Source organism: Elephantulus edwardii, unplaced genomic scaffold (assembly GCF_000299155.1).
Source record: "Elephantulus edwardii isolate Elephantulus edwardi_28Jun2011 unplaced genomic scaffold, EleEdw1.0 scaffold00118, whole genome shotgun sequence".
NCBI classification, from domain to species: domain Eukaryota; kingdom Metazoa; phylum Chordata; class Mammalia; order Macroscelidea; family Macroscelididae; genus Elephantulus; species Elephantulus edwardii.
Window position 1 is genome coordinate 3,329,965 of NW_006399868.1, and position 19,714 is coordinate 3,349,678.

The window sequence follows — 19,714 nt, forward strand, 5'->3', positions numbered from 1 at the left end:
CTCCTGGATGGGGGCAGTACAGAGTGCTGGATGGTCAGACTTTGTCTCCTGGATGGGGGCAGTACAGAGTGCTGTCTGGTCAGGCCACCTCCTGGATGGGGGCAGTACAGAGTGCTGGGTGGTCAGACTTTGTCTCCTGGATCAGAGCACTAGTGTGTGCTGAATGGTTGGACCCCAGATCAGGGGTGTGGACAGGCCTGAGCAGCTTCTGCAGACTGTCTCTTCTTTGTGTCCCCTTGTCCTGCAGTGTGTGGACCTGAGCTGTAACGCGCTCTGTGAAGTCACCCTTCCAGAAAACCTGCCCCCAAAGCTGCAAGAGCTGGACCTGACGGGAAACCCCAGGCTCGTCCTTGATCACAAGACCCTGGAACTGCTCAAGTAAGTGGTGCTGTGCAAAGGGCTGGGGCCTGCCCGCTCACTGCACGTGAAATCAGTAGCTCCGGAGAAACATGGAGCAGAAAGTACGAAGCAGCCACCTTGTGCCTGGGTCAGTTGTATTGGCTGTGTTCACCACACATCTGTATCGCACGAACATGGAGAGCAAAAATGATATCTCGTAATTGTCAAGTAACTTCCATGTCCTTCTGGGAAGTTTTGGAAAAAGTGCCCAGACAGAAAAGAGTGAGGATAAGAATCAACACAGGGAGGTGGGCAGGAGGAGAGGGTGAGGAGGAAGGGAGCGTGAACACTATGGCAAAATGTGGGGCAAGTTATCATGGAGCTAAAATCCAGGTTATGTCAACAAAACTGGAGGTGTCACGTAGTTAGATCCTGTCAGAGTTCCTTTTGCACTTCACGTATTTGAGTTTTGGTTTTTCAGTCTTGTGCCTGCTATTATGGTTGAAGTTTGATCTTTAAAAGAGTAAAGGTGTCCTTGTTCCTTAGAAGAATGTTTATCATGTACTCGGTCTGTCAATGGAAAGATGCTCCTTAATGAAGTGTCATTACACAGTGATTAAAATGCTAGTGGAGAACTGTACTGACTGATTCTGAAGATCCCTACAGTATAATGTCAAGTGAAAAGAAAGCTTCCAAAGACATTTGCATAGTATAATCCCACTTTTGCAAAATGATTTGTTTATGTACACTGGAGTGCATGTGAGTGTATGTGTACCCCTAGAAAATGGCTGAAGGGATCGATAACAAAATGCTGACACAATATTCTTTGAGTACCACAATTCTGGGTGGTCTTTCCTTTCTTCCTGCAGTTTTGCTGGATTTTTCCAGTGTTTTGCGGGACGGTTGCATGGCAAAGCTGACTATTTTGGACACCGTCACACTTTAGTCATTGCATATGTGTGCCACATATGCTTCTCTATAGTGGGCAGATGTGTGGCTGAAAATAATTTGCTATTTTCTTAGAAATCACCACAGATAAGAGTTGGATACTGGCAAACGATTAATAGTACACCGGACATTAGTGTAAATCCAAGGTTGAAAAGCGCTGATGGAGATTACAGGACATGCTTTATTGTTGTTGTTGTTGTGTGGTGCCACTGTGTTGATTACAATTCCTAGCAACCAGATGAACAGCAGGTCTGAGCCTTGTCCTGTCCTGCCCAGTCTCCGATGTGCTCAAGCCTGGGATACAGCCACTGTTTGATACACCGTTTGTCTGGGTGAGAGTTTTTCTCTCTTTTCTTGACCCTCTACCATTGCCAGCATGACATCTCTTTCCAAGGACTACCTGATTCTTCTGAAAAATAAGTCCCCAGGGTAAGGGAGGTCAAGTGTCTTCATCTTTGCTCCTAAGTACTCTGGTTGCACCTCCTCGAAGACACACTTGCTTGTTCTTTTGTCACCCATTCAGTACTTTTCTCCATCAGCACAATTTATACGCTTATTCATTGTCCAACTTTCAGATACATAGGAAACAACTGAAAATCTCATGGCGTGGATGAGGGTCACCTTAGTCTTTAAACGGACACCTTTGCTCTGTAGAACTTTGGATAGGTCCTATTCATCGCATTTCCTCAATGCAATACATCTTTTGAGTTCTTGCCTCCTGCTACCATGGGTGTTGATTGTGGATCCAAATAAATGAAATCATTGACAACTTCAGTCTTTTCTCCATCTATCATGATGTTGCCTGTTAGCCCAGGGATGAGTTTCGTTTTCTGCAATCTCCACTGAAGGCTGTAGTCTTTGATCTTCTCCATTGCGTCAAGTTATCTTTATTTTCTGCAAACAAGGCTATGTCATCTGCATAGCACAGGTGGTGGGTGAGTCTTCTTCAAAGCCTGACACCAGGCTAGGTAGGAGTAGTCTCTGTGTTGAGATATAACTACTTAATGAGAAGACAGATTTTAACACAAAGTCAAAGAATGCTGTCTCAGTGGAAGGCAGAGAACTCCATTCTGGGTAAGGCATAGGAGACGTGCATTTTCTCTATCATTCATTCCAGTATGTGAAACTTTAGCCAGCACGCCTCCATCGCTTCAAATCTCTGTTATCTCATCTTTTTTTAAAAAAAAATTTTTTTATTACGTGTGTGTGTGTGTGTGTGTGTGTGTACCGTCAAATCAGATTTGGCTGGGACAGGAGGAAATTGTTCCTCCTTTTCCAGCAAAGCATCTAGTGGATTTGAACCACACACCTCTGGGATTGCAGTGCAGCGTCTTGCCACTAGGCCACCAGAGCTCGCCTATTATCTCATCTTTAGAAAGAGAAGGAGACCTGGATACGTGTACCTTCTAACGCATCTTTCAGGGCTAAAAGTATTTGTGTTATGAAAACACAGGTCATCCTTTCACAGATAGTTGTGGCATCTATGTCAGCCCGTCTCGGTGAAGTTTTTCCTCTTTTTCTCCAACCCTGCACTTTACCAAGCACAGTGTTCTGCAGGGACAGGCCCCTCCTAATGGCTATTTGAAAAAATTTACACTTCTTTCCTACATCACACAAAATAAATTCAGATGGATTAAAGAGTTAGATGTAGAAAAGAATTTTTTTAAATCCATAAATCTTAGGAATATATTCACAAACTAGGAAAAGCCACTTTAGCAACAAAAAAAGAACAGGGGTTGGAAATCAAGAAAAGAAACCAATATGCTGGCATTGCTTTTAATATTTGTTATATATGTTTCTGTAATAGCTTGGAAGGAGGAGTGGCATCCACTTCTGTAATAGCTTGCCTCCGGAAACCCTATGAACCTGGAGAGAGGATGAAAGGCACCCAAGCGTCCAGGACTCTCCTTCGTAGGGTCGCTATGAGTCGCCTGCGACTCGACGGCACTTAACAACAACAACATCATGTTTATATAATGTTGTTGGTAGGTGCCATCGAGTAGAGCACAATTCATAGCGATCCTAAGAGCAACAGCTCTGAACCCTGTCCTGTTCCGTGTCATCCTCACACTTCCTGACACACAAGAGCCCACTGCAGCAGTCACCGTATCAGTCTATCTAGTCACCATGTCAGTCTGCCTAGTCGAGGGTCTTATCCTTCGCCGACCCTTCACTCTTCCCAGCATCATGTCCATCTCCAAGGAATAGCCCCTCCTAGCAACATGCCCAAAGTATGTGAGGTGAAGCCTCATCATCTTTGCCTCCAAAGAGCACTCTGGCTGCACCCTCTCCAGGACATACCTGTTTGTTCTTTTGGCCATCCATGGGATGTTCAGTGCTTCTCTCCAACAACACAGCTCAAAGGCATCAGTTGTTCTTCTGCTGTCCTTATTCATTGTTCAGCTCTCAGACGCACAGCAAGTGATCAGAAAGATCTTGGCCTGAATCAGATGCATCTTAGTTCTCAGACTGACATCATTACTCCTCCGTATGTGGGAGAGGTCCCTAACCAAGCCTGATCCAAGCCATGACGTTTTCAATTGTTTCCTATATCATGTACTTTTATACATAAAAGACTTAAGTGTCCATTCCAAAAACTACCGTGAGTAAATCCAGAGGCAAACTAGGAAGAAATATTAGCCAAAATATGTGGAACCGCAAGTACTAATGATTAGTAGAAAATATTCTTGTAAATCAATAAGAAAAGTAGCACATGCTCAAACAGTAGAGAAGGGGACAGTGACATTTAACGAAAAAAAGTACAAATAATGACATGAAATGCCATTGTCAGTAAGAGATTCAGTCTTTTTAGTATGCCAAGGAAATACTAAATAGACATTTAAGTGACAGCATGTTTCCGTAAGTGGGCGCTACTGGAGGAATTGTATGCTGAAACAATTGCCCTCTGGAGCATGATTATAAACTTCTGAATCCAAGGTTTTCTAGTGCAGAAGAAAATGATGCGGAGTAACAATCAGGAATAATGGTCTTCACTCCAGGCAGAGGGGATTGTCGTCAAGATATCTCTTAGGCTTAGTGACTATAAAGTGGCTTATTCATAATAAGGAGGGAGAGGCATGACCACGTGCTGTAGTCTTGGGCCGCAGTGACGCGTTGTCCAGCTTTCTGCACACCTCACAACCCCTGTTAGTTTCCACAGCACGTTGCACAGTATGTGCATGTAGAACTTATTTGGGAGGAAATGTCTACAAAATGGTACCATTATCACATGTGCATAAAGGTCTGTCAACTTTTGGACGATGCGCATGTGTTCCTGGCATGGCCTCGGTGATGTGGGAGCCTCACACACACTCTCACATGAAGAGAAGCAGCCCCTGACAGTGAAGCCATAGAGCTCTCACATACAGATGCCACCTTCTGTTTAGCCTCTCAAGGCTCGCGGGTTCTTAATAAACAGGGAGAATTCGCATAGCTAAGGCCTTCTTTGTGCTGTTGGTTCTAGAGAACCAGGGTAAATGTATGTGGCACCTCCAACAAGAGGCCAAGCTGCCACTTGCATGGACACTGTCGGACTCGTTGGAGGATGCACAAAAGGGAACCTTCGACTCACTCCCGATGGCTGTCTCCCACTAGCCCAGGACTGAAACACTGATGCTTCACTAGGAAGGATTGTGAGGGATTTTGTTTGCTTTTGTTATTGTACTTTTCTTTATTACATTCCACGGATGTCTCCCTTATTGGTCAGCCTTGTTGTTGTGTACCATAGAGTCAGAACAGTCCCATAGCTGACCCTCCAGCAGGTTTTCAGAGGCAGTAAATCACACGGAAGGAGATTCCCTATCGTTCTCTCACAGAGACGCTTGGGGATTCAAACCGCGTACCTTTGGATTGCCACACAGCCTTTTACCACTAGGCCACCAGAGCTCCCTATGGAATTATTCGGAGGTTCTGTGATACGTATGTATCCTTATCTACCCATAAAAATACAAATGTCTTTAAAAATTAGCCTTTTGGTCCCAGTAAGCCTCTTACAACTCCTAGTGTTCCTCCATTGGGTTTCCAGGGCTGTGAAGAAGCCCGTCTTTCTCCCACAGAGCAGCTGGTGGATTTGAACCACCACAGACTGATCCTTTGGTTTGCACACTATAGACTCTGTACCACCAGACCTCCTTCCGTAGAAACTGCAGCCTGGGGAATGCTGAGGGACAGTTCTCTGTCGTGTAAGGGCTCTGAGTCGGAGTTGATTGAACAGCCCAGATGGCAGCTGTAACTTGTGAAATGCTCCTCTTTTTGAGGCTTTCTCTAGTGTATGATTTGTGGTGTGGATGGCTTGTGAGTGTGACAAGAAGGTGATGCTTCGGGGGAAGACAGCTCCTTACTCGAGTCTGTTAAATACATGAAGGCTTAGCGTGGACAGGAACGAGATTTAGGGATGAATGTCTCTGAGTTCTCTCACTACACATAGTGTCACTGGCCTTAGAGTTTGTTCTTTTCAAATCTGGGGGTTTGGGTTGTAAGAACACACCCAGCTGGAGCCTTGACTTTCTTCTCAAGTCGAGGTTGAGTTCTGTCCTCTCGGTTCCCGACAGACCGGGCACCTCGTGGGCCCAGAGTTAAGGTCCGTGATGGTTTTCCTGCTCCGTCTGTGCGCCGTGGTTGTGTCCTGAGCAGCAGCGGGTACTTTGTGCCGGTGAACATTTCAGACTGTGCGTGGAGCGCAGTAACGGCTGGCACCCGGGTGCTCGCGGGCCTGTCCCCGGGTGAGGGCAGCCCTGCCAGTCTTTGGTCTGAACGAGCCTCTTCTTGTCCCTCCAGTAACATCCGCTGTTTCAAGATCGACCAGCCTTCAGGAGGGGACGCCTCTGGAGCCCCGGCCGTGTGGAGCCATGGTTACACTGAAGCTTCCGGGGTGAAAAACAAGTAAGTGGGGTGCAACTGATACATGCGCTGTCCCCTGCCCGCCACGTGTTCCCAGAGGGGTGAAGATGAGCCCCGTGCAGGTGCAAGGCCTCCCCCAGTGGTCAGAGGCCGCCCTGGGAGGTACCTCCATGGTTTGGGGGTGAGCAGGTAGCTTTGAGGTCTCCCCCAGTGGTCAGAGGCCACCCCGAGAGGCGCCTCTGTGGCTTTGGGGTGAGCAGGAGGCCGGTGGCCTGATGGCTGCGCTTTGTGAGGGCTGTTGCTAGGATACGGTGTAGCCGACACTTTATACCTATGTGAGACTCCGGTGTTGGGGGAAGGCCGAGGATTGAAATGCATCCCTGCTCTTTTGAAAAGCCTCTTTATCTCCCTCTGAGGCCTGTTTATGAGCACACAGGGACAGGATGAAAGGAGACGTGGCCCTGACTGTCCCTGCTCCACTCGGGGCCTGGCCAGCTGGCCGTTCAGAAAGCCCCTTCTCACCGCAGTGAGCGGGCAGCAGGTTGATGTCCACGCGCTCCACATCAGCTCATGTCTGACCACCGCATCCAGCCCGCCTTCCCTCCCTTTACGTCCTTGTTCTCACCGTCCGTCCCTCCCTTCGTCACCCCAAACACTCACTGCCATCCAGTCTGTACCCCCGCCCCCTGCCAGAGCCACCCCCCTGAGCCCTCAAACTCAGCTATAAATATGCTTCTCCTGAGGGCTGTGGTCTAGCTCTTCACTCTTGGGCTCATGTTTCGTGAAACTGTTGATGTCATTGTGCCGGCTGGAGTCCTGGTGGCCTGTGTGTGATGCACCTCCCCAATGACGTCGTTATGAAGGAGACCAGCCACCCCATGAGGTCTAGTTCAGCTCAGGGTTCACGGTGGCCCGTCCTGACAGACAGAAGAACCGCACCAGGTGCCCACGGCTGGCGCCCTGTGGAAGCTTCATCCTTATCCCTGGGGCAGCTGGTGGATTCGAACCACCAACCTTTTATATCAGTTGAAAGCACTACCAGAGCCTCCTTCAATACGATAAGGTGCTGATTTCTGAAAAAGTAAAAACTTGTCTGCTTGTTAACTCGACTCCCACTCATGGGACACTGTGTGTGTCCGAGAGCACACTGGGCTTCACGGAGTTTCCAGTGACTGAGATTTTAGAAGTTAATCACCAGCCTTTTCTTCTGAGGCACCTCTGAGTAGAATGGACCCTCCAGGCTTTTCGATTAGCTTTGGACCGATAGCTGAGTATGTGAACCGTTGCACCATCCTGGGACCCCTGGAAAAGTAGTGTTCTCTAAATAAGAATGTTCATCATTTAATCAGGGTGTAAGAACACAGAGCGCTGGGAGTAGGCAGGGAGCAGGAAGTTGACAATGTCCCTAGGATGGTCAGCATTAGTATTCAGGCCTTACGAAGATCACCATAGAATCAAGTGGAGAATTCTGTTGAAGGTCCGAGCCCAGACCACGTGGATCAGATGGTGGAAAATCTCCACGGTGATTCTCTTGTGCGTCTGGGACTGAGAACCCAGGCCGCCGATGACCTCTTGTGAGAAAGACACAGCTTTTCTTTGTGGCAGGCCCCTCCAGCCCTGGGGCCGACCCAGGGCCTCTCCCCTTTCACGGGGCTGTCCACAGGAGGGCCCCAGCTCCACCCCTGTCCTCTGGGCTGCACTGGGAGTTTGGCAAAGGCAGGCTGCTCAGAGGAGCCTTGATGCCGTCCTCCCGGGCTCCAGGCATGTTGTTCCTGATCCACACCTCATATCGGGAACAGGGAGGATTCGTGCTTTCAGGCGCTCCGTGGCTTTCTGAAGATCAATCACCTTTCAGATTAAAGGCCTTACGTCTGCCTTGCAAACACCCTTATGTGAAACTGCCTTCTAGTTCCAGATCATTGATGTGAACCCAAGATAGGCTTTTAAACTTCTAAAGGCATTAAAATTTATTACTTACTCATGTATATTAATGAAGCGGGTGACAAGCTCAAGCTCATTGCCGTGGAGGCGGAACCAACGCAGCTCCCTCTTGCGCTGGGTCTCCCAGGCTGTAAGTCACATGGAGGAGGTGGCCCAGCTTTGTCCTGTGGAGCTGCTCGTGGCTTCAGACCACCATACCGGCAGAGCCTTGGGCTTAGCAGTGCCTCTCCCTACAGGCAGGAGGGTTTGGGGTTATTTGGTGAAAATATGCAAAGCTCTGGTGGCCTAGTGGCAAGAAGCTGTGCTGCAATCCCAAAAGCATGTGGTTTGAGGCCACCAGCTGCTCCATGGGAGAAAGATGGGCAGTCTCCTCCCATGTGATTAACTGCCTCTGAAAACCAGCCAGAGGGTCAGCTATGGGTCGGTTCCGACGCTGCGGTTCACAACAGACAGCAAACATGCACCGATCCAGTGGTTCCTGCGCCCACAGATCAGCACTCGAGGTCCATTCTCCGTGCCATGGCACCATCCTCAGCGTTGCTACCCATGTTGTTTCACCACCATTCACTTTACCCCCTGTACCCTGCGGGTCTCCTCTTGTGTATTTTAACTTTTGTCATACAGGTGGCTCCAACATAGGACATATGCAGATTGCAGTGGACCTCTTAGAACGATCGATTTTGTTGTTTTCCACAAATCATCATTAATAATAATCTACCTACAGGGGGCGCTGGTGGCCCAGGGGCAAGAAGCTGTGCTGCAGTCCCAAAGGCACATGACTCCAACTTGATGGCACCTCACCACCAACACCTACAGCGTAGGGCGGGGGCTCTGGTAGACAAGTGGTAAAGAGCTGTGTGGCCATCCTAAAGGCACATGGTTCAAATCCACCAGCTGCTCCCCAAGGGAAAAAGATGGGCCGTCGCCTCCCAGGCAATTAAACTGCCTCCAAAATCCCACTGAAGGGTCACCTCTGGGTGAGTTCTGACCTGACGGTCCACAACAACATTGTGTAGGGCAGCTCTGACAATGTCGGCCATAAGGAGTTGCACTGCTCAGCCAAAGGCCATACCTCTGCTGGTTCAAATCCATCAACAACTCCAGGGGAAAAAATCTAGGAAAGTGAGCAGTATCTTCCCATGTGATTTCCACCCTCATAAGCCCAGGAGGGGATCACCTACGACCCATACAATTTGTTGATGCTTCATTCTGATTCCAAACGCCAAAATAAAGATCAGATTTATAAAGATACTGATAAGAAAAGGCAATAATAATGAAAACTAAAACAAGAGCCAGATATTCCTCCACATGGGCCAGAAATGGCTTATGGCAGAGTCCTTGAACCCAGGAACCTGGTCATCAGTCAGAGATTACCTGTACTGTGTAATGTAAGCACAGGAACAATAGCACATTGTCCCACCAGGGCCACCTGGAAACTACCCCCTACATCAAGAAAGCTATTGGAGGCCACTCCCTGGCCTGGCCGTGTGTTTGTTTTGGAGGTGGATTCTTTTTACCCTTTGATTTTGCTGGCAGAAGTTCCCCCAGTGTTCTGTTTCTGATCAGCGGATGAGGCCATCATGTAAACTACTTGCTTGTTACCTGCCTTCTTGAGAAGCAGGAAGAACTCCGTGACCCCTGGCTCCTTGGCTCAGTGGATGGCTACTCTCTGCCTTCTTCCTGCCGCCCTTCCTTCCAGGCTGCCCCTCCTTCCAGGCCGCCTCAGACTCCTGGGGGAAACCCAGCTGCAGAGTGGTGCTGGGAAACTGCAGGTTCTTCCTGTGACTGAAAACCAAACAGGAGACTCAGAAAGAAGAGCTCCTGGGGATGACCACTCCTGGCTGTTTTAAAATCACATCATTTCCTTCTGTCCCCGGCCCCCTCCTCTTCTTTTGTAGAAACACATGACCATTGTCTGACCAGGAAGGGATTATAAGAGGACAGAAGGACAGCTGATTTGTTGTTGAAGGAGGTCTTGCAGACCCCGGCTGTAGTGCCCCTCTCCTGTGCCGTCCCCACCAGGTCTGCCATGCTCCAGACCACTATCATAGTCACCCCACCAGGTCCACCACGCTCCAGCCCACTTTCATAGTCACCCCACCAGGTCTGCCCCGCCAGCCACTATTACTGTCACTCAGTCAGTACATTTTCCCCTTCTTCAATCAAATTCTACTTTCCCAAGCAATAAGGTGATTTAATATCACTGAATTTAAGGTCATTACTTCGTGCCATCTAATTTAAGCCGACTTATTTTTCTAAATAAATGGAGGCAAAAACTTCATTGACACTGGGATCAAAGCCAGACTGATTGAATCCGGGTGGACTCCAAACTTATTTGCTGTCTGACCTTGGACAGTTACTCAGCTTCCTTCTTCATATTCTCATCTACGAAAGGTGTTATAAACAGTGCCTACTCCACAGGATTGTGGGAAGGATCACACGAGTTCCATGTGTGAAGTATGCAGAATAGAGCACCCCTATTTCAGTGTTAGTGTTGTTATCATTAATGATAATTATTAGGATCATTATTGTTTTATCGTCAATAAGTAATAGGTTTACATATGTGACAGGTGTGCCTGGAAACTATTGAAAAACCAAGCCCCTTGCTGTGGGGTGGATTCCTACTAATAAGGCATCCTGGAAGGAGAATGGACGTGTCCTGTAGGATGTCCAAGGCTGTAATTCCCATGGAAGCAGATTGCCACATCTTTGGTTTGGCTCAAACCACTGACTTTTTAGTTAGCTGCTGGGTGCTTAACCCAGGACCTCGAACCATTTCTTCTCACTTCAGTTATGGCTAAGGAAGCAAAACAATCATAGGCCCAGATTTTTTTAAATGTTGGATGAACCGGAACAGAGCAAATTACAGGTTGAAACCCTGTTAGAACTTTCATCTCCCTCTAAAAGGGCATTTATTGTGTTGATCACCTACCCACTTTCTTTCTTAGCAGAGCCAGAAACAACAGTTTCCCTCTCAGAGACGGCCACTGACTGCAGTGCCATGGGTGTGTGTGTGGCTTTCACAGCCCTGACAGCAATCCCAGCTCACTCATCATCTCCTGAAAGGGCTCACTGCACACCCTTGGAGTCTCCTCAACCTCTACTTTGTCCTGTTCTTGTTATCATTACAGATCACTCTAATTTTTATAATTCTGACCTCTTCTGGTTCTGAATCACCAGCCATCACGGAACCCGTTCAAAATGCAGGCTTAGCCACTGAGCAGATAAAGCAAACACAATACATTCTTTTTCTGTTGCTTTGCATAAAAAGTTGTATATAATAAATACATCTTTTTTTATATCTCTCTCTTTTTTTGAGCACATAGTTCTGCAGGTTTTAACAAAAGACTATAATCATTTAATCACCACCAAAGTCAAGACATGAAGTTGTTCCATCACCCCCAAAATTCCCAACACCCCTTTCTTGTCACTTCTGCTCCCTTCCCCCATCCCTCATAGAAATTAGCTGGAATCAGTTTACCTGTTTTAATCTCAGGAGCCATGAAGAAAGAGAAGAGGCCACAGTCACTGTCTTTGAACTCACGTAGGGTTGAAGCACTGGGGCGTGAGGAAGCGTTGACTGGGATGGAGCCGGGAAGATGAGCAGATTTAACCCAAATGCATTGTTGCGTTGCAGGTTGTGTGTTGCAGCCCTGTCGGTGAACAACTTCTGTGACAACCGGGAGGCCCTGTACGGGGTGTTCGACGGGGACCGTAACGTGGAGGTGCCCTACCTTCTCCAGTGCACCATGAGCGACATTCTGGCTGAGGAGATGCAGAAGACCAGGCACGAGGAGGAGTACATGGTCAACACGTTCATCGTCATGCAGAGGTAAGCCCGCCTTGTTCCCTGGCACCCCAAGCATCTGCCCTCGGCCAGAAGATGGGCCTTGCAGCCCTCTTACTGCCTTTAAACGAGTCAGTGTCCCAGACATGAGTGGTGCCCTGCACCCCACTGTGGTGTCAGACACTGGGGCAAGCTCATTGTACTGTGATGTCCAGACACCCTTGTACTTCCTCTTACACCTGGACCTCACAATCTTCTTACGCTTCCAGATTTCGCTAGAATGTTCTCCACAGCCCTCCTTCAGTCAGATGAAATCCAGAGGCTCCATGCTCTTTCTGAGGTCTGAGCTGCTTTTTGAAATGTCCTGCATGTTCACTTTATGACATCCTTTGGTAGCTTTGTGGTCATGAGATGGTCCCATTTTAGATTAGGAGTTGAATTCTCTTTCCTGTGTTGCGCCCTGTCGCCTCACCCCCGCTGCCGCCCCGTTACCTGGCAGTGTCACTAGGATGCTGTATCGTTAAGCCTAACACCTGTAGCAGAGCTTCCAGGCAACTTACCCCCAAGAAACGTGGCTTCTAACTCTCTGAGGCTGGATGTTATGAAGAGACCCTCCCTCGTGCAAACAATCACTTGTTCTGGCTTTTTATATAGGATGTGAAGGAATTTCCTTCAGAGAAATTTTATCCTGCACACACTTGTGGAGGCAAGAGCACCAGAAAATAAGGAAGAATATTCCAGAACTCAAAAGGCAGTGGCACCACACACCTTCTCCCTTTTTCTTCCTTGAGGACTTGCCAGAGAGGAAGTAGCTTTGTAATAAGGGCAGGCATGTCAGCTGAGCGTTGCTGTGCCTTGAGTCAGAAATAGTCCTTCTGTAAGGGCTCGGTAGGGGCAGGCCACGAGGTACTCACTGCTCAGCGCACCCTCCTCTCTGGCCCTCGGTGTTTGTCCACAGGTAGAAACTGAGGGGTGGTGATAACAGATCCTATTTGTTAACTTATACCCCAAACTCTTGGAGCTCTGCTAGCTGTGCTTTTCACAAACACCATCCCGTTTCTGTCAAAGGAGACCACTGTGCCTGGGTAAGGAAGATGCTAGAGTGAGCTCTGAAAGGCCAAGCCTACCTCTTACTTCCTGTCAAGTATTCGTAGGGGGGAGTGACAAGCTTTCTGATCCTTCAAGGACTGGCTTTTCTTTGGCATCACCTCCTGAGCCGTGGGAAAGGGCAGCCCTGGTTTCCGTTGCTGGTGTTGCCACCTGATTCACGCAGCCACGCACCAGGAACCACACACCTGAGACTTGTCCGTTTACCACATTGTTCCTGTCCCAGCCGGCTGTCAGGAGGATGGCCTGGGAGCCATGGCCCTGCGTGAGAATCCTATGGGAGTTCTTTGCTCCCTAGTGACTGGGGGAACTTGTTTTCTAGTAAGTCTCTGAGGACTGGTTGTTGGCTCATAGTGACCCGTGAACAATGGATCTGAACCTTGCCTTCTTCTCTGCCGTCCTCATCATCTCTGACACACTGGAGCGCATTGTTAGATTATCTGTGCCCATTGCATTTAGAGCCTTCCTCTCGTGCACTGACCCTCCACCTTTCCAAGCGTGATGTCTTTTTCTAAGAATTAACCCCTCGTAACATGCCCAAAGTACGTGAGACTACGTTTCACTATCCTTATTGTTGCTGGACGCTGACCCTCCAGTGGGTTTTTAGAGGCAGTAAATCGCGCAGGGGGAGAGTTCCCATATTTCTCTCATGGAGCAGTTAGTGGATTTGAACCATGCACCTTGGGGTTGGCAGCTCAGCTCCTTACCACCCAAGCTCCCTTTCACTATCCTTAATGGTCATAATAAAAGACTTAGTCATAACTACTTAGGAGCTGAATTGTCCTTAGAAGATCCTGTGTGTGAATCCTGCCAGAGAGAACTAGGCCAGCTGGCTTCACCATGTAGGGCAAGAATGTGAATGGCCCAAGATATCAAGGTGCATGCAGCAAGCGTCTTGGGAGAGAAGAGTGATCGGTCATTTAGAAGTGAAGTGTGATCTGTCACTTAGAAGTGTGTGCATCAGCGAGAATAGCATTCCATTCTCACCTGCCTTGTTTGTGTAAGGGGTCTGGTTGGTATAGTACGCAGTGTGTCAGGTTGATAACAGAAAGGTTGGCAGTTTGAATCCATCAGCTGCTTCATGGAGAAAAGATGGCCGTCTCCTCCTGTTAAGATTTACAGCCTTGGAAGGTTGCTGTGAGGCAGAATCACTCAGTGGAAGTGGAGTTTTATTCTGATGTTCTTCTCACGGAACAGAGGCCTCTAGAGGTGCATGGATAGAGCCGTATTTTACTGCTATTTCTGGGGTGTGCTGATAGGAAAGTTGGTGGCCCAGGGGCTCCATTATTCCCAGTGAGATCCCGTGGCTCCAGGGGTGAGGTGTGTGACACCCCTTTTGTGGCAGGCCCTCTGAGCAGGTGGGTGACTTCCGAATCCACATGCGTCCCCTCTGAGGGGCTGATGTCCGTTTGGAGGGAAGCAGATTGAGTTCCTCTGGTTCTCATCTCCTAGTCCGTCCAGCCACACAGCCTCACTGTGGATTGAACACCCTGACGTGCTTGCCTTCCCAGGAAGCTTGGAACCGCCGGGCAGAAACTCGGGGGAGCTGCTGTCCTGTGTCACATCAAGCACGACCCCATGGACCCCGGAGGAACGTTCACCTTGACCTCGGCCAATGTGGGCAAGTGCCAGACAGTCCTCTGCCGCCACGGGAAGCCCTTGCTGCTGTCCAGGTCGTACGCCATGAGCTGTGAGGAGGAGCTGAGGAGGGTCAAGCAGCACAAGGCCATCATCACAGAGGTGAGCGGGAGGGACGGGTCCTGACGCCTGACAGAGCGTGTGAGGCGGCATTTCCATCCAGAGAGCAGGCCCTTAGTGTCGTCCAGCAGCTTCTTGTAGGAGATGGGGAAGGACACGATACGAATGAGTGTTTATGGAAGGCCTCTGCGTGCACTTCTCCGTGGTGGGCTGAGCCCTCGTGGGCATCCCCACCTCTGCACAGGCTCGGGTCTGGGGCCTGAGGGCTCTCCCCCTGGATCCACACTGCCTAGGATGATCAAGTCCGAGTTCTGCCAAGTGCAGGTGGTGACCTCTCAGCCTCAGTTTCCCCACCCACCAAATGGGAGTAGTGAGGTCCCAGTGCTGCCTTCCAAGGCTGAGTAGAGACCTCCACTGCTTGGACGGATGGAGCCAGCTGAGTTTTGTGCTCCAGCCTCCGACACCTGTGATAAGGCAGCCGTCGCCACCATGGCCGGTCTGGCCCTGGAGGCAGCTGCAATGGCTGGAGACGTTTTTGTTGTCCCAGCTGGAGGAGGGTGTAGTGTTCAGAGGCCAGGGATGCTGTTTGGCATCCCACGATACACAGGACAGCAGCTCTCGGGCCCTCCAACAGCACAGCATCAGGCCCAGAATGATGCTCTTGGTGCCTTGAGAAACCTGTACACTCAATTACATTTTAACAAGACTCGTCACCATTACAACTGCTGGTGGGCTCTAGAGTTACACTTCGTCCATCTATCCATCTCAGTGCCTGACAGACGGCATGTCCTCAGCATGGGACCGGGGGCCACCCTGCTCACACCAGCTGGACAGTTGTGAGGGAGAGAAGACATCGCAGCTGCATGGATAGCCTGTGGGGAGCCTGTGATCCCACAGATAAAACACTGATTCTAGGGCTTTGATTCGGGCCATGGGGAAGATCTGGGGAGACTCAGGCTCCACACGCAGTTCTATGGGAACAAGGATGTCGTTGCCTATTCTCGGAGTAGAGAGGGTGAAAATGAAGGGTTGACATGCACTTCATGCTGGAAGCAGGCAGTATGAGGCTGTGCAGAGAGCAGTGCCCCATTTAGCCAAAGTCGATGCAAGAGTCAGTTTTCTCGTGCATTGAAATCCATGACATCCTTCCAGAATTCAGGTATGTCCTTGTTTTTGGTGATGTCTCTTCACTTTTGTCGGCAATATTGGATTTACAACCCCCTTGTGTTTTCTTGCTAACCTACTTTGAAACATGCTGCACAAACACACAGAAAGAGAGAGATAAAGAAAGAAAAAGAGAGACCTCAGAGAAATCCAAAGCATTGAGTAGAACCGCAAGGGCTTTGCCGCATTTCCCTCTCAGGGAAGCACAGATTACCCTAGAAGAGGGCAGGGGTTTCAGTGTGCCTGGAGCCTTGTCTTGCTCATTTTACTTTCTAGCATGAGTATGACGGGCTGTGTAAAACGCTGGGAGAGGCGGGGAGTTGGAACTAAAACCTGTCACCCCAGGACACCAAGCAGATACCACACAAAATCAGGATGGAAGGTGACAGGTGGACAGGAAATAAATGCTCGGGGAGATGAGACCCCCTTTGTGTGGTCACCTCACCCTGAACTTGCCCCCCAAGCTTCAGTTGCTAGAGTCTTTCCTGAAAACAGGTGCTAAAAAGAGGGACGGGTACGTTGCAGAAATTTTTCCACAACCGACAAAAGGTAGAAACAACCCATCCATCCAGCAACAGGATAAACAAAGTGGACCGAGGCGTCAGGGGCTTAGACTCAGCTGTATTGAGAAAGGAAGTCTTGATGTTTGACACAGCATCGCTGAACCTTTGTAGGCAGTAGGTTGAGCAGAATCAATCCATTGCAGGGGGACACAGGTCATTTGATCTTGCTCCTATGAAATCAGAAACTATTCCTGTAAGCTGAAGTTTCTTAGTGGTTGACCAGGCACAGGAGGAGGAAGGAGCCGCTTTGGCTGAATGGCCATCGAGTCTAGGGTGCTGGTGGTGGATGATTGGTGGGTATGTCTGCATCGCAGGAAGAGCATACGCCATTCCACACTGAGTCACACGTGCAGAAATTGTTGAACTGGCAAATGTTTTTAAAAGTAATAAATATGTGGGTGGGGTGGGGTGGGGAAATAGAGGCCTGTGAACACACTGTGTGTACCTGAGAAGTGCAGCCTTGTCAGATGGGGAGGGAGAGCTGAGCAGGTGGCCTGTGTGCTCCACTCTCTGCCTACGGTAGTAAAGGTCCAAGGCTTTGGCTAGTGATTAACATGGCCAGAGCCCAGCTGACCAAAAGCCAGGAGGCTTCCCTTCTCCTGGCTGCCACCAGGAAATCAAGGTGGAGGAAACTAAGAATTGGCCCCTCTTGACACACGCGCATTCTTCCCCAGCCGGTCTCACCCCGGGGTCCCTTGTCCATGATGCTGGTTTTCTTTCCCTTCTTCCGCTTAAACATCATCTTCAGCACGCAGACCCTGGGTCCATGCTGGGCTGTAGGACAGACAGGCTTGGCCTTCCTCTGACTCACCAGCTTGGCATCTGCTCAGGGGGGTACAGCTCAGCCTGGTACAGTGCGGCAGGCAGGCCTGGCTGGCCGTGTGGTCAGATGAGGGTTGTGGTAGGGGTTGTGACAGGACTTGTTCTTCAAGAATGACCCTGATTCCGTAAGCGGAGTCCCTGAAATACTTCCTTCTGTCCTGCTCTTTCTGCCCTGCCACCTAGGGTTTCTGGTGACAGGGACACTACTGCTTACAGAGAGGAGAGGCCTGCCCTCTGTGGGCCTTGCTTCTGTACTCTCAGGGGGCTCAGGGTCACTGACCACTGCCCCATGGGTAGTATTAACTGTCTGAGGCCCTGGCACTTTCCTGGGGTCCTGAATGAGGAGGTCCAGTGGCAGGGGCCACCGACTGCTCACCAGAGGGAGAAGGCCCACCCTCTGTCCTGGGGTTGGGGTGCACTGTGGAGCTGCCCGAGTGTGTGCTGCAGACTGATGGTCCCCCAGCACTGTCCCATGTCCCCTGGTTGGGGAGCAGTGGGGTGCATCCTGTGGACACGGCTAACTGTCGGCTTCTCCCCCTCCAGGACGGCAAGGTGAACGGGGTGACCGAGTCCACCCGCATCCTGGGCTACACCTTCCTCCACCCCAGCGTGGTGCCCCGGCCGCACGTGCAGTCGGTGACGCTGACGCCCCAGGACGAGTTCTTCATCCTGGGCAGCAAGGGCCTGTGGGACAGCCTGTCAGTGGAGGAGGCCGTGGAGGCCGTGCGGCCGGTGCCCGATGCACTGGCCGCCGCCAAGAAGCTGTGCACGCTGGCCCAGAGCTACGGCGGCCACGAGAGCATGAGCGCCGTGGTGGTCCAGCTCAGCGTCAGCGAGGACACCTTCTGCTGCTGCGACCTGGGCGCCCCCGGGCCGCCCCCGCCCAGCCCCGGCTTCCCTGCCTCGGTCAGCGTGGTCATCAAGGACCGGCCGGCCGACGCGCTCGGCGTGCCCTCGTCCAGCAGCGGCCTGGCCTCGGAGATCAGCAGCGAGATCTCCACTTCCGAGATGAGCAGTGAGGTGGGCTCCACGGCCTCGGACGAGCCCCCCGCCGGCGCGCTGGCCGACAGCAGCCCAGCCTACCCGAGCGAGCCCCGCTGCGCGCTGCACCCGGCCGGCCTGGCCAGCGCCTTCCAGCGCCAGCTGTCCAGCACCACCTTCTCCAGCGCCTTCTCGGACAACGGGCTGGACAGCGACGACAAGGAGCCCATCGAGGGTGTATTCAGCAACGGCAGCCGCGTGGAGGTGGCCGCGGACGTCCACTGCGGCCGGGCCAAGGACAAGGAGGCGCTGCAGGGCCCAGCGCCTGCGCCCACAGAGGCCAGCGACGAGGGCATCGTCATCAGCGCCAACGAGGACGAGTCGGGTCTGCCCAGGAAGCCGGATTTCTCGGCCGTGGGCACCATGGGCCGCAGGAGGGGCAATGGCTCGGTGGCCCCCCAGGAGCGCAGCCACAACGTGATCGAGGTGGCTGCTGACGCGCCCCTCCGGAAGGCAGGGGGCTACTTTGCCGCGCCGGCCCAGCCGGACCCCGATGACCAGTTCATCATCCCGCCCGAGCTGGAGGAGGAGGTCAAAGAGCTCATGAAGCAGCAGCAGCAGCCCCCCCAGCTGCAGCCACCACCCCCGCGACAGTACCCGCTGGACCCCCTGCCGGACTTCTACGACACGCCGCTCTGACCCTCGCGCCGGCCTGGCCAGGCCCGACCCGACCCGAGCACTATTTAAATAAACTAACCGAAAAGACACAGAGTCTCCGGGCTCACCTTCAACCAGGGGTCTTCCTCTCCTCCCAGCCTGTTCGCGCAGCTAACTGTAGATTCTTCTCTTGGTTTTTATTTTTCTGTTTTGTTTTATATATATATATATAATTATCACTTTTTTCTTCTAGTGATGTTTTACCAATATGATTTCCTTTTGTTAACTTCTTCCCCTAACATATCAGATGTGTAAAGACAAAGAACAAAAAGGTTTTAATATATTACAGAGAAACAGTTAATGATATTGTAATATTTTTTAAAAGTGGCTTTTTGTTTTGTTTTGTTTTGGAGCAGACAGGACAGGTTGCCATCTGAACGATTTAGTAATACCAGTAGTTCTGTATTTCTTTGGGGGGAAAGGCTTTTTTTTTTTTTTGTCTTGAAAATGACAGACATTTGTAGAATATGGAGACTAACTCCGAGGAGTTGCTTTACTCTGTCAGGTGACTTAAGTCACTGGGATTCACTAATTTTCTCTGAGAGAACAGTTGATTGAGAAATTTCTATTGTAAATAGCTCAGTGTTGTATAGTGATGCTTTAAAAAAACGTTTTGTAGTCTTGGCATAAGGACACAGTCTGAGTAACTGACTTTCCCCGTCTTCCATCCTCCCCCTCTGGCCTCCCGACTCTTAACCTGCCTTTAGTTCTGACACAAAGAGGCTGAGGAGCCGGGGCATTGCTCTTTGTAGTCCCCCAGACTCGAACCTGCAACCCTGACCCTCCAAACCGCCCTGCCTCCTGCCCC

General features: G+C 50.5%; 1 protein-coding gene across 1 annotated transcript in view; it reads left to right on the plus strand.

Moving 5' to 3' along the window:
• PHLPP1 (PH domain and leucine rich repeat protein phosphatase 1) overlaps nt 1-18,888 on the plus strand; it is a 307,243-nt gene extending 288,355 nt beyond the window's left edge. The window contains exons 16-20 of the mRNA XM_006892758.1: nt 248-378; nt 6,064-6,168; nt 11,705-11,899; nt 14,473-14,701; nt 17,752-18,888. Coding sequence (XP_006892820.1) covers nt 248-378; nt 6,064-6,168; nt 11,705-11,899; nt 14,473-14,701; nt 17,752-18,888 — 1,797 coding nt within the window. The remainder of the gene's footprint in view (nt 1-247; nt 379-6,063; nt 6,169-11,704; nt 11,900-14,472; nt 14,702-17,751) is intronic.
• The last annotated feature ends 826 nt before the right edge of the window (nt 18,889-19,714 follow it).